This window comes from Olea europaea, chromosome 6, assembly GCF_002742605.1.
Source record: "Olea europaea var. sylvestris chromosome 6, O_europaea_v1, whole genome shotgun sequence".
NCBI lineage: Eukaryota > Viridiplantae > Streptophyta > Magnoliopsida > Lamiales > Oleaceae > Olea > Olea europaea.
The window spans coordinates 21,562,151-21,576,975 of NC_036242.1; the positions used below are offsets into that span (position 1 = coordinate 21,562,151).

General features: G+C 34.8%; 3 protein-coding genes across 4 annotated transcripts in view; 2 read left to right on the forward strand and 1 right to left on the reverse strand.

The window, feature by feature from the left end:
- The window catches only part of LOC111395269 (sphingosine-1-phosphate lyase), a 4,453-nt gene extending 4,432 nt beyond the window's left edge, over nt 1-21 (forward strand). Inside the window, exon 10 of the mRNA XM_023021255.1 lies at nt 9-21. Within this exon, the coding sequence (XP_022877023.1) occupies nt 9-21 (13 nt within the window). The remainder of the gene's footprint in view (nt 1-8) is intronic.
- LOC111396154 (protein WVD2-like 7) lies at nt 7-5,469 on the forward strand. 2 transcript variants are annotated; one of them, XM_023022474.1, is made up of 7 exons: nt 7-334; nt 462-523; nt 1,174-1,248; nt 2,122-2,218; nt 2,328-2,399; nt 2,499-2,603; nt 4,971-5,469. In XM_023022474.1, exons 1-7 carry the CDS (start codon nt 47-49, stop codon nt 5,016-5,018), a joined length of 747 nt encoding a protein of 248 aa, XP_022878242.1. In that variant the 5' UTR covers nt 7-46; the 3' UTR covers nt 5,019-5,469. The 2 variants fall into 2 exon arrangements, with proteins under 2 accessions (XP_022878242.1, XP_022878243.1); XM_023022475.1 differs by having other exon boundaries at nt 2,149-2,218.
- Nucleotides 5,470-5,531: 62 nt separating this feature from the next.
- LOC111396153 (formin-like protein 4) lies at nt 5,532-8,373 on the reverse strand. The gene is made up of 2 exons (XM_023022473.1): nt 7,113-8,373; nt 5,532-7,026 (listed from the first exon to the last, which is right to left on the reverse strand). The coding sequence occupies exons 1-2, from the start codon at nt 8,255-8,257 to the stop codon at nt 5,715-5,717; spliced, it is 2,457 nt and encodes an 818-aa protein (XP_022878241.1). The 5' UTR covers nt 8,258-8,373; the 3' UTR covers nt 5,532-5,714.
- Between the last annotated feature and the right edge of the window lie 6,452 nt (nt 8,374-14,825).

Below are 14,825 nucleotides of genomic sequence, written 5' to 3' on the forward strand. Positions count from 1 at the left end.
GCCACAAGTTACTGCTCCTAGACTATCAAAACTGACATCGATTTCCATGCCTATATCTGCCTCCTGGCCCTTGAAAAAGGTCCTGGAGACGCCCCTTCAAAAAGGCAAGAATGCTCCAGGGGGAGAAATCAAGAGAGCAACACCTACGTCCTTGCACACGTCTCTCAATCTGGGGGAGGCAAATTCTTCTGCTTCTTTTGCTACAACTAGAAAGTCTTTCATAATGGAGAAGATGGGGGATAAGGACATTGTTAAGCGAGCATTCAGGTCATTTCAGAACAATATCAATGATTTAAGGTCTCCAAGTGATACGAAATATAGCACATCGAAGCAGGTATGCAATTCTACGTTGGTTACATTTCAATGCTTCTTCCTTTTATACTATGAATTTTGATTTTCTACCATTACTTTAGTTCCTTTCGTTAATTGGGTGGATATTTGGTTTTAAAATATTTGATTAGGTGTCATCTGCTGCATCTGAGCAGAAGGTTTCTTCTCTCACCCCCCGGAAGGAGAACAAAGGGTAATAATACATGTTTTCTCATATCTGTTATTAAATGCAATTAAGACATGAATTGGAAACTTATCAATTGTTAGATTACTGAGAGGGGAAAGATCGTTTCAGGTCTTAAGTTGCATGTTGTTGTTTACATATAATAATGCGATATCTTTGTTTTGCTACAGATTTTAAATTTGTAATCTCTAATGAAAAGTGTAGCTCCATGTTTCACTTAATAGTTTTCCTAAGTAACTGGTCCTGAATACAGCTCTGAATTGATTGTTTCACTTATAGCTTTGGTCTTAAAATTCCAACTGTCTATAACTCCAGGAGAAAATAATTATGATTTTATAGTCCTAAATTCTTCTTGCTATTTATTATGTACTTAAGTCTACAATATAGAAATTTTCTTGATGGAGACAAGGTAAAAATATTTTCATAAACTCTTAATTGTGAATTGTTATGCAAGGACAAAATTTCCACTCAAAATCTTAAGAAGAATCCATCTTTTAGAAGGAACTCTGAACCTAAATGCCATTGCTGATACACTCACACTTTTATGAAAGTTTACTGTGGACGTGGAACATGATTGTGAACCATTTTGTTTCTCCCTACCCATTAGTCCACTAATCTTCTCTTCAACTATGATTACTGATTACTCATTTGAATTGTAGACCGAGGAAGTCTGCAGAAGAGACAGTTACTCAAATGGCTCGATCTGGAACTAGATCGATGTCTGAGTCCTCAAGGTGAGTTTTTATTATCATTCTCTTATATTGATGTTACATGTCAATTTTATATATCACACTTTTCTTTCTTCTTTTTACCCTTTTTTATCTACTATTTGATATGGAAAGCATGTGCTTCTTGTTCTTTCTATTGTCTGTGTAGCTTTATGAGGTTGAATCGTGATTGATAATGATGAACCACAGACAGATTAATGTGATCGAGGTGGAATTGTGATTGATAATGATGAACTGATTGATTAATGTGATTTCTATTTTACATGTGTATTTTACACTGTCTTTCTGTCATCAAGCCTAACATTTACATTAAGAAATCTTTTTCTGAGCCCCTGTTTGATCCCCATTATTTAAAAACTCATTTTTTTCTTCAAACTCATCAACCATACATACTTTCAATAAAATAATTTTACACATAAATCCAAAAAATTTTCCAACTTTTTAACCACACATCATAAAAAAAATCAATATTACAAAATCTATTCTGCCAAAAAAGGGGGTAAGTCTGTACTTGAGACCAGGTTTTGTGATGATCATTTATGTAAAATGGAGCCAAAATCGAATAAGGTGCTATCTTACTACATGTAGTGACATGAAAAAGACATGTAGAGATCTCTTCCTATGCCTATATGTAGCAACTTGTGCTAGTGGAAATAACCAGATACAATGTGTCTTTAGACCAGCAAAATGGTATTTTTCTTTTATTAATTTTTCAAGCCGTGTGTCATAGTAAGCATTTTTTTCAATGCTTCTAAGTTGTGAAGAAGGAAAGGCTTATCTTTATTACTCCATTACTTTCTCAGTAGAATGATTATCTTTCGAGGTTTTCTTCTTAGGATTTTTTTCCAATTCATTCTGAACTTTTCAAGTCTACAATAGGTTTCATAAAGATTCTGGTCTTGATAGGAAAAACGCAACAGCCGTCTCCCACTCTATTGGCTTGAGAAATGATGAAAGAGCTGAAAAGAGAAAAGAGGTATATACATTAAATCTTGCCTTCTATTTTAGCTTTTCCATAACTGTAATAGGTATTTTGAATATACGAGTCTATTCTCCAGTAGGCACATTAACATAAGTTGAAACAGTTTCTAAAGAATTTGGAAGCAAAATCAATTGCCCGAGAGACTGAATGTGCACAACCTAGTGCGAAGACGAAGGTATCTTCTATTTGGGTTAAAAAAAAAGAAAATTCCATTTCAATGCATCTGACCCAACTACGCGTGAAAGCATGATCTAACAAGGCATGTTTGATCCAGGAGGAACAGGGAGCTGAGATAAGAAAAATGAGACAAAATCTCAACTTCAAGGCCACACCTATGCCGTCTTTTTATCGGGTTCAAGGGAAAGGTCATTCCAGAACGGTACAAATCTCTCTCTCACTCTCACTCTCACTCTCTCACGCACATATACACACTCTCTCACACACAAAAACACGGACGATTTGTCTAGAAAGGTAAGCTTTCATACAAACCATTTGCACCCACTAGACATGGTCAACTTCTTCCATTAATCCACAAGCTTTTTTTATAAAGACTCATAATCATGTAAATACAAGTTATTTTTCTCTCATCCCACCATATTAATTACCCCATTTGTGGATTAAAATTCTTCTATGGAAAAGTGGGGAAGACAAAAGAACGTGAAAGTAAAAGGGGAGGGGGAATGTTGGTATGAGATAATTATTATAAATGGTTGATTTACATCTTCGTTTATTGGGAATATGATAAAACAGGACAGGGATATAACCTTTTTTTACAAGAGCTGTTGACTTTGACAATTTACCTGAAGAGTTCCCATGTCATGTAGTTGTTGGAGCTTGGAAATTGTTGACCTTCACTAACAATTTGTATCTTTCCTTTGATCTTTATCTTTACTTGAAAGTTCTTGATTGCTTTTCAAAGTAAGAAATTACTGGGAATTTGATAGAATTATTCATTTAAATCCGTGGATTAAGCTACTGTAGATATGTTGATGAGAATTTTGCTTATGACATGAACCTATTGTTGATTATCATGTCAAAGTCATACGTGAATCTATGGTCAGTTTTTTTGGGGTAATTAGTGATGGCAAAATAAAAAAATTCTGTAGAAATTATATGGACACCTGTAAATTTATTGATCTTGTTTTAGCTTCACAATTCTTGTTGATGTCCGCAGTTTTGTTATAGATGGGCTATATCTGTAGAAATACATTAGCTCTAATGAAAAGTGGTAAAATCCACAGTGAGAGGAGGAAGATTTTTAGTTATTTGTAGATTGAAAGGAGCCATTTTGTTAACCCCTTGAGCTCTTTCTTAGGGGATGTTCTGGGTCGTAGTTATGGAGAACATTACACGGTAAAAAAGATGAAGTTTCAACTTATTTGTCGTCTTCAATCTTGTTTGACAATATCTAGTTCACGAGTTGAGATCTGCTATCTAAAATTGGTTATTAAACTTGCTGACCACTAATAATTTATTGGCACATCATTTTACATTTATTTTTAAGCATAAGTGGCAGTGAGAAAAAGTTGGATATGTTAATTTAAAGTGATGTATCAATGAATATTGGATGGATAATAAGTTAGATAGCTAATTTTGGACAACAGATCTCAACTCTAGTTCAATATACCAAACATGCCACTATTTATCGATTAATGGCACGCGGCCCATTCGTTCTTGTTGTTACATGATCCATTTCCTTTCTTCTTCACCATGACTAGGTCATCATTTGGTTGGTCCCTCAAAAGTATTATGTTTATCAACATCTTTTTATCCAAATACTTCTTGATATCCATAAGTACTTTTCACTTATTCACCACTCGTTTCTATTTGTTTATGCTGAAGGAGGATCAATCTTAATTCTGCCATTTCTTATATTCCCATGAAAAGGGAACATCAAGTTTAATTTGTTTAAAAATTTATATATGAAATTCTTGGTTAATTTTTCCAGGAAAATGTGTTCAAGAGAAAGTTCATCATTAACAGCAACATTAATCTATGATTTACATAATAGGAACAATGAGAATGGGTAATCATAAATGTTGCCACACATGTTGAAATGCACAACCACTCTAGAGATCTGCATATTCATATTTGCAGCGTATTACAAGGCCATTTTTTTTCTCAGGTTCTATTAATTTATCTGGAAGTTGGTTTTCATTGGTGCAATGTTTGTAACATTTTCTTGCTCATCTATGTTTCTCAGTCCTGATTTGTTTGCAAAACATTAGTGCATCTCAAACCCCTTTTGTGCACCTGTTAACCATCTCATTTAAAAGCTCAAGCTGTAAGAAAAGGGGCGAGACACGTACGTATTTATATGTGCTTTTCAACATGCCCCCTTATGTGTAGTTCAGATTCTTAAAGGCTTGACACCTGACAATTTTTTTGTAAGTGGCAATATCCAAGATGGTTTAACGAATGATTATGAGATGACATTAAATACTCAGGTTCACATTGATATATGCATATTAAGATTTAACATTATTATATTTTCAATATTGTTAAACAGCTGCATGAGAATATTTCATGATCTATGACTTTTACGGGCAAAAATAATATGAGATTTTATACCATTGAATTGTAATGTGATGTGAATTCGATTCCATGTTAATCATCTTGTCTCAAAGCTTAGGTTGTTAAAGAGGGGACGTGTATTTCTTTGTATGTTCTCTTAAATGCTCTGGCTTGTTGGTTAAGTTCTCTTCAATGATATGGATTTATTTTTCTTTTCCGAATAAAATTGCAGGATGTCGCAGACAATAAGATCCATCCTCGACCAACTTCTAGTAGATGAGAAATTATTTTTTCCCATTCCATGAGGGAAAAATGCATCCTTCGTCATAGAATATTGATGGCACACAGTTGTTGGAGTGTGAGTTGCACATATGACGAGAACAAGCTTCTCCACCAGCAGCAAGATTGGCTTATGAGATGCGGGATTTTGTCTCCTGTATTAGAAATCCATAAATCCCGTGGAGGAGATGAAAAGAGTATGGCTGTAGTTAGTTTAGAAGAACTTGTATATACAAAAAGTTCACATGTCTGTGTGTACGCGCAGATGGATAGTTTTCTAATAGCCAGGGAGACAGTAAGAGTATTGCACACTACACACGCCTTAGAAATTTGTTTGTTTAGGAAATAGAAAACTTCGTGCATACCTTTGAACTTTTCGAATGGATATTGTATTGCATTGTATGCGTTGAAGATTTCTGTTTATCGTCTTGAAAATGCAATCTTTCGATCTTTATCTTCTGTCGTTGATACTTGCTTAATTTTAGTTCGATCATCATCTTTTTGTGCCAGTAAAAAAAAAAAAAAAACTCTCAATACATTTGAAAGAATTTTTTACATATAAATCAAATAACGAAGGCATTTGGAGTGTCAATTTTATGCATGTACAAGACTCCGAGGTGTGTGGATAGCTTACTTCTGATGCAACCGTGCCAGTTTTTGTCCATTTCTTGGTTCGAGACCAAAGATCTGTGTTCGGTTATTCATTATCCGAGTCACTGGAACTATTCTTTGAATGGTCCGACATGAAATTGGCTGGCAATTTTGGGAACCTAAACACCCTAGGCGATTCGGAGGATGATGTTGATCCTGCAGAAGATGGTGCAGGTTTTCTCTTCTGAACATTTCTTGCAATATCAACACAAACTTGATCAACCAGTCTTAGGAAATCTCGAACAATGACAAATAATTGAAGTGGATTTGTCCCTTTTTCCTTTGATGATCCCGCCTGATAATAATTTGTTGTTTTCTTCAGAAGTCCCATCACTCTTGTTTGCTCTTCCTTTACTGCTTTGATTTCTTCTTCAGCCCCCTCTACAAATTTTTTCATTTCCTCTGCGAATTCTGTGTGGTGATCACATTGTGCCACTATTTTCCGAATTTCGTTTATTTGGGATGATAATCCTGTGATTGATTTGACGAGAGAATCGTAGTCTAATGTGGCTGCTTTCTTCACATTCGAAAACTCGGAGCTCAGGCCACCTATCACAGGCAAGCCTAACATCATGTATTCCTTTTCTCTATCAACTTTTAGTACTAAATTATCTGAACTTTGGTTTCCGGGATTGATGTTTTGGCTATTTGTTCGACTCATGCTGCGATTTCTGTTAAACAAGCAGCGTTTTCCCTCAGCCCGGACTACTTCTTGGACGACAAATTGAAGCAAAGTTGTGGTTCCGTCGCTGCTTTTGACATCGGATAGTTTTCTAAGAGCTGCAAGGTTGAATGCTTGTGCATTTCCTCTTGATGTCCCTGCATTCAAGCGATTCCCGGCCTTAAGTACTGCTTCCAAGAGTTTCAAGAAGAGCCCTCGTGTTCTAAGCTCGTCGCAAGCTGATTCCAGTGTTTTTAACGATTCTTTGAAACTCGAAATCTCTGTGTAATAGTTTAATCTGAAAAGCATGGCGTTAAAATGAGTAAAGGCCGATGGAAAAGCTTTGAGGAGGTGGTAGAGGAAGGACTCTGCATCAGCAAGTCTCATTGGATCTCCATCAAACGCGAGGATTTCAGATGTTTCTTCTGCTGTTGGAGAGATTTTCGTGAGCTTTTCAAGAGTATCTGCACTTAGGCCATCTCCCTTGACAAGGGCATCCACGATTTCTTTGTGCAAAATGCCTAGTGATTTGAGTACAATTGCTGTGTTTTGGGACTTTCTGGTGTCGAGAATGAAAATCCGAGAGGCTAGACCGGATCTATCCCCTCTCGGACTTGTTGAATTACTGTCTTGTCGAGGAGATTTTCGATTGGTGGCAACATATCCAAAGAGAGCTTCCATAAGATCAGCATCAAACCTGAATTCATGTCAGAAGAAAACTACTGAGAAGAAATAGATCAAAACAGAGAATTTTTGGGATGAAAAGTAGTAAAGAATATTTACTTGAAAGAGCCTTGATCAATTTTATCCCACACCATGGAATATTCTGCATTCGGGTTCACCTTATCCCAGTGCAAGGGCTTAAGTTTCACCTTTCCATTCCCATTGCTCGACGTGCCTTCTCCCAACGAGGACGAGTGCTTACTGTCACTAGGCATTCCCTTCGGGGCCAGGGGCTTCAATGATGAAACCGCACCACTTGCTTTAGGCGGCGGTGGTGCTTGTGGAGAAGGACGTAAATTTGATGGAACTGGAGGAGGTGGTGGTTGTGGAGGACGTAAATTTGATGGAACTGGAGGTGGTGGTGGTGGAGAAGGACGTATATTTGATGGAACAACAGGAGGAGGAGGTGGCGGTGCAGCCATTTCTGCCTTCGGAACTGCCTCAATATTTATTTGCAGAGGCCTTGGTACTGGTGGTGCAGCCATTCCAGATGAAAGTATAGGTGCTTTCTTCATTCTTGAATCATCCTTGTCTATCCAAACAGAACTCTGAGAGGTTGAAGATTTTCCTCTAAGCAAAGGAGTTTCATGAATAGGTGATCCATATTTCCCATTTCTATCATCTCCACTGATGATTCTTTTTTCTTCTTCATTTACTTGATCATATTTTAAGTTCTGAAAGACCTGTTTTTTGAAGCTTCTTTTCTTGTCTCCCCCTTCTAAATTTCTCCAATAAAGCACATCCAATCCATTCTCATCAATAATCACCCCCTTAACATTACCATCAATCCGCGTAAAATCATTTCGAGGCCGAGGCACCACAGGATTCTCAGCATATGGATTGACTTCAGTTCTCTCCCTCTTTCGACGTGAGCGCCTTAGGAGTACGAAGAAAAGAAGCCCCGAAATAACAATAGTGCTGGCAGCAGTAGCAGCCACTGCTTTAGCAACAGCCTTTTTCGATGATGATTTTCCTGGCGGCGCAGCTGGTTGTGATGGCACTGGATTTGGTATTGGTGAAGGACTAATAGGCTGATCATCAGCCGGAGGAGGAGGAGGTCGACGAGGAGCCTGAGGAGGAGAATATGGATATCGAGTTTCGATGTTTTGAGGAGAATTGGATTGACAAGTAGATTGAGGAATTGAAGAAATGATGAATAGAAATAATAGATAGAGAATTGCGGGTGGCTGAAATTTTTCAGCCATGATATCTAGGAAAGAATTGAGGAGAGTTTGATGTTGAATCAATTTTTGGATGTATTTTGATCATTTCTTGATGTACTTCTTGATAATGCTATTTTCGGTTTGGTCTAGTTGCTGAAAGTTTCTAAGTAGAGCAGTTGGTTTTTTATTGGATAATTTGGAATATTTAAACCCTCCCAGGTTTTATATCATAAAATGACCAAAATACCCTAAGACAATCCAAGTTATAAGAATAAAACTTCAGAGTATAGTACTGATAATTATGCTCAACGTGTAAGTTAATTGATTGTTAATTCAACAATTAATATTATGGATGTTCCATTACTCTTTCCATGATTCCGAGTCGAAAATGTTGAACTAGTCTACCATACGTATCTGTATTTTGTACAATCGTAGTGCTAATCGCTTCGATTATTCTAATCCAAACATGCGATTATATTAATTGCCTGATGTTGTAAAGAAAATGATGTCTTGCAAGTGTACAAGAAAGTCAGAAGAAAGAATGCATACAAAAAAGAATCATATTTCAGCAATGTTAGGTCATTTGCCATGGAAAGTGCTCTTTGTATTCTACAAAGGAATTGGTCAATTCTTTGTATGACTATGCTGTTAATTTCCCACAAAACAATATTTTACTAAAAAAGGGTTAAAATTAGATTTTTAGTAGATTGTGATATAAGTTTTTGAAATGTGTGGTCGAAAAGTTGTGGGACTCATAAAAGATGTAGTTAATATTGATTGTTTGACTTTGACTTAAATTAAAATCAGATTTTAATTCGTACCAAACGTACTCTAAGTATATAATATGTTTCACAATATTGATGCGATTTTAATATAATATATACAGAAATGAGACGTTGCAGTGATTGATAGATTTCCTTTATGGGAAAAACCCAGTAGGTGAGTAATGAATTGAATAGAGTGACGGAAAATAATTTTTAGATAATTTATATAGCTAATTTAAATTTATTGAAATAAAGTTAAATTTTTTATGTTGACTGTGATAGACCGAAAAAGAAAGCGAGAGTCTGCGATAACAATAATAAACTTAGTTTTATTCTCAATAATTTAAATTCAGCTATACGAAGCTAAAGTTTATATCATCGCTTCATTTGTTAGTTATACAGGAAGATACAAAGAAAATTGATCTTTAAAACTTCAAATGAAAATAAATGTATAAAAAGTGTTATGCCTCGCTCTATAGGCTCCACTTCACTGACCCACTGAAGCCCTTACAATGAAGCTACATGGATCATTGGAGTCTATAGAGTAGAAGTGCCAAAGCCATACTCACCGAAGCAATCCTATGTTAAAGATGAAGCCCCAAAGCTAAGCGCATTTGTCTGTCGAAATGACAAAGCTCAACACAAGTCAAAGCCGACGCCCAACTATAGCAAGTGACGACCCACACATGAGGACTCTGAATTTATGAAAATTTTTTTTGGAATGATTGATGGGAAGTGGGAACTTTGTAATGAGTAAAATGTCAAGTTTTGTCAGTTTAGATGATAGGACGATTGTTATTTGTATGAGCATTAAATGCGCCGCAAACTAGAAGTTCAAATTGAAGTCTAGAATTGTATGCTTCGGCTAAGGGAATGAGGCCACGTAAATTTTCATCCAATGGACACCATTTCATTTGTTACACTATAAATACTCCCTTTATGTATCATTTGGGGACTAATGCAAATCAATACACTTGAAGCTATTATTTGTCTTCTCTCTTGCTGATTATACACTTGTTTTACTTGAGTTAGGATTATCTAGCTTTAGTCAAGTTGTTGACAATTGGTTATTATCACATAATCATTCTCAAAATATATTGCCGGAGTCCGAACATATTTGTCTCGTGTTATAAAGCTTCTCTCACGTCCAAACTCGAAATATTATTGACTAACATCCTATCAACACGTGTTAGAATTTGCTTATGTGTGCATGAGTGGATTCGATATCTGTTATCCACGTCACCCTAACAGAAAACGAGGTCAACAAAAAGATATTAATTAAAGAAAAGGACCTTTTAAGCTATTTGTATTAATAGGTTTTAGAATTAGATTGCTACTTGTGAAAAATGATAGTTGAATAAAGATTGTGATGCAGTGGTTGAAAAATGTTTAGTGTTATTTAGCCTCAGTTTGGATAATTGATAAATTTGATTAAAATTAAATATTAATTTCAACAATATTTTCATAATTATTATTTATATATTTCATGAAATTTACTACTGTTTCTTTTTATTAAATCACGTATAATTTCAAACGGAGGCTTAGGTTTATCCAATATAACTTTAGGAAATGTAAGCAATACAAAGTAGTTGGAATGATAAATACGTAGATTTGGTGAAGAAATTCATGGTAATAATTAGAAGCTTAAAAAAGTCAAACCAAAAGATAATATTTTAGACTAATTTCAATTTGCCAATGATTTATTGATTGGAATTTTTCTGACTATTTCTTGCAAAGTGTCAAACTTGTATTGCTGGTTGGATTGATGTTGTGGGAATGGAAGTTTGGGAACTTGGACGTTAAGACATTGAATTTTGAGTCAAAATCTTCCAATATTATCATTCATTCAAAGAAAAGAAAAAAGAAAAACCATTGCCTCTGTTTGTGCATTAAGACGACATTGATGTCGTTGTTGATGTTATTTGGAGGCACAAGTCGGGTCGATCTAATCAATACAAACTATACGAATGCTATAGAGGGTTAGTTTTCATACAATCCATCTATCTAGACTTGCCACGAGCCAAATACGATTAAATCACTTGGTTCCTCAATAAGCCGACCAAAATTTACACCTATGATAATATTGAATCATATTATTTTGAAGATATTTAGAAAAAAATAGTTTTTTTTTTTTTTTTTTTTTTTTTTTTTTTTTCCCTATCTTAACAATTTTTTTTGCCTGCATTTACCCATATCCCAGTGTGACACATACTTACATTTCATAGAAGTGTTTGATGAGGTTCGTGTGAAGGAACAAGCACTTGAGTACATGGAACGCTTGGATGGTCGGCGTTCGAAGAAATTAACATAACTTTCGCATACGGTGTCCGTTTTGGGCTCATAACCCCATTTCGGAAAGCTCGCGACGATTTTGGATGAAGTCTTTCGCTGTGACATATGATGGATTTTGACTATTTAAGTTCATTTACTGAATCGACAAGCATTTAAAGTTTCTTAGTTTATTATTTTCAGTATTTGTTATTTTCGTTTTATAGCCCAGTAAGGGACTGCTGCTCCAGTAGATTATTTGTTTTTTTCATATTTAAAGCTCTGAAAATGTCTCTTAGGTTTTTTATTGTTCATGAAATAAGAAAAACGTTGGTGTTTTTTTTTTCCCAGTTCAATCCATTTGAGTTTCTATTATCGTGTGTTTGTAAATTGATCTATATCAGTGTTACAAATGCGAGTTGTATTAGACATGTAGATAAATTGAATTCAATTTGTAACATCATATCAACCCTTTAAGCTCAATTGTCAAACACTATCCAAACTTGAATACTTTATTGAGTTTCAAAATCCTTCGCTTTTAGGTATGGTTTGACCTTTCATGCTACCATAAAATCACCACTGGCATTATTAGGTGCGATGGGATACCATGGAGCGAAAGTTCTTGGTCGGATTTTGATTATTCTAATGAGCATTGACCAACCTCTTACGGTGTCCATTTTCTTTCTTGAAGACGACCATATTTCTATATTCTTTGTAAAATATGGTAGAATATAGAAATATGGTAGAAACACTCTAAAAAGTAAACTAGATTGAGGCGCAAAAATCAGCTGCTCGATCAATGGAAAAAGAAGAAAATTGAGTGAATTACACACCACCAAATCCAATATCCCATTTTCAAATGTGTAAAAGTGTTGGTTGAAATTTTGAATTTGATATCATAGCTTCCACTACCCTTAGGATTACCAAGTTTTTCTTTTTTAAATTAGGTCAAATTTATGAATAACTATCGAAGGTAGTTTGATTTTCATAATTATAAATGAAATTAATTATTTCTTTTGAGATTAAGCAAGAAAACTTATAATTAAATTTGATCTTTCGCCAAAATATGTAAGAAAACATTTAATTACATCTGACCGATGACTTAAGTGTAATTAAATAAAACATGAAAATAATTAGCACTACTTTAAGATGGATTAATAAACGTTGAAAACTTAATTGAAAAATTGAAAAGAATAAATTATGAAACTGTAGAATTATATAAATGAAAATATTAATATTAAAATTACTTTTGAATTCATTTTTACTTACCGTACTTATGTAAAAGTAAAAGAACTTGTAGTTTTCATTTTTCTTCTTTTTTAGAAGAGATTTTTGAGAAAATTATCTAATTAGTGTTTAAAATCTCTAAAATGGAAGAACTTTTAGAGAGAGTCATAATTAACCACCTTTTTCTAAAGTTCTTTTAATTAGATGAAACATTTTTATAAAATTAATCAAAGTGGTTTAAAAGCAACTTTTAAGTTTCGAAAGCTCATTTTGACTAATAAAAAAAACACGTCAAACAGGCCTTACCTATTATTATTCTTTTTTTTTTCAATTTTTCTTGACATTAATTTCTTAACATATTAGCATTTGAACACCATTAATTATGTAGTCACTATTTTAAAGGTATAAAAGTTAATTTAAAAATAACGAGGAAGAAAAGAAAATGTTTTTCACCCTCTTACTCGGTCCCCAATCAAGGGTAGGAACAGCGTTATATCTTAGAGTTCAACGAGACAATGTATTATTTAAATTAACCTAATTCCAAAATTATTGTTATCATTACGCCATTTGAATGATCAAATTGGCATCCTGGTCACCCAACTGGCAGATCTCGAAAGAAAATTCTAAGCAATTGGAAATTTGTGGGCTCCAAAACTGCCGACTCTTTTATACTAAACAAGAAGACCATTACACATTAAGATTAATGTGTATTGGTCCTTTTGTTTGAACAAAAGAAACACAATAATTTGTACATTTACGAAAATGGATCATATAATAAAAAATGTAGAGATAATAATAGTAGAAGCCCAAACCTTTGTAATATTAGTAGACTTTTCCTAAAACTTTCAGTTGTTGCAGTCGTCACCCTTAACCTTTCCAAAATGTTACATGTGAGATCTTTTTGGATGGTTTCAATCTAAAATACTGTCAGTTGACAATCAAAACAAACTTTCATCACCTTTTAATCAATTTTAGAAAAGGTAAAATGGTAACTTTCTATTTACCATATTAAACAATTAAAAAACTTAAATTAAAAACAAAAAAAGGGATTTTTTCTTCGCTCCGCCACTCACCCCACCCTCTTAATCTAAAAATAGTAATAATCTGCCACCGCCATTGACCACCACCCAGATGCTAGATTTCTTTGTGGGTTTGAAAAGTTAAGTAAGAGCTCCCTTAAATCGGTGGCTTTTCCAAGAAATCAAAGCTAGATTTTCATTGGTTTTAGATTGAGGAATTTCACGTTTAAGGAAGAAAAGAAAATCAGATTTCTTTCTCGTGGGAGAAAAGAAGAAGAAGATCCATTTCACTTTATTTTGTGTCGAATCCCCAATTCTTGTATTCATATACTCTGCATAATATAATGTTGAAAGGGCAAAATCTCCCTCCATTCTTTCCACCCTTTTTGATCAATGAAGCCATCTAAATCCGTCTTTAAGAAAACAGTCCTTGAGTATTTCTTCCATTGCTACTCTAGATAATTCCTGAAACTACCTTTAACAGCACGAAAATCAGATGCGGGTGTCGTCGAGAATTGACGATCGATATTCCCGTGTTTTCTTTTGTATCATCCCTTCCCAATGCAGTTATTGTGTTGGCCTGGTGGTCCATTGGCCTTCAAAAAGATGTCACAATTTTGAAAAACTGCTGCTGCATCTCCGAAGATGAAATCATTTTTTCTGTGGCTTTGCAGTGGGGTGGGCGGGGGTAGGGGGAGAGAAGAAGAAGATCCATTTTTCTTTTATTTTTAATTTTTGGCTTTTTGATTTAAGTTTTTTAATTATTCAACGTGATAAATAGAAAGTTACCATTTTACACTTTTAAAATTGACTAAAAGGTGGTCAAAGTTTGTTTTAACTGTCAATTGGCGACATTTTAGATGGAAACCATCCAAAAGGGCCTTCCATACAACATTTTGAAATGTTAGGGGTGATAACTGCAACAAACGAAGGATTTGTAAAAAATTTATTAATGTTACAAAGGTCTGAAACTTCTGCTGCAATTATCCCAAAATTGTACGTGCAGTCGTGCAGAAAGCTAATCCAAAGACTGTTGGGTGATTTGTGAGGGTATCGTGCCCTTTTATAGTGCTTCGTAGGATAATAACAAGATTAGGATGGTTGTGGGTCATAGGCCTTGTCCCATTAGGTTTCCACCATTGAGCCAATATCCTAATTGCAGAAGGACAGGCATCCTTGGATAAGGAGAAAGGGTAGTAGAAGTTAAGACAGACTATGTTCCGCACATCTGAGGTTGGGAATCTTGGGATACGTAATTGATTCGTAGAGAACTGACTTAAACATTCTTGGGACCTTGAATTGGTAGAATATATAAGGTCGGGTGTAACTTGT

Coding starts and splice junctions, on each gene's coding strand:
- LOC111396154 (XM_023022474.1), top strand. CDS start 47: ATGCCTATATCTGCCTCCTGGCCCTTGAAAAAGGTCCTGGAGACGCCC. Junction 1,249..2,121: donor TCGATGTCTGAGTCCTCAAG/GTGAGTTTTTAT, acceptor AGTCTACAATAG/GTTTCATAAAGATTCTGGTC. Junction 2,604..4,970: donor GGAAAGGTCATTCCAGAACG/GTACAAATCTCT, acceptor ATAAAATTGCAG/GATGTCGCAGACAATAAGAT.
- LOC111396153 (XM_023022473.1), bottom strand. CDS start 8,257: ATGGCTGAAAAATTTCAGCCACCCGCAATTCTCTATCTATTATTTCTA. Junction 7,027..7,112: donor ATTGATCAAGGCTCTTTCAA/GTAAATATTCTT, acceptor ACATGAATTCAG/GTTTGATGCTGATCTTATGG.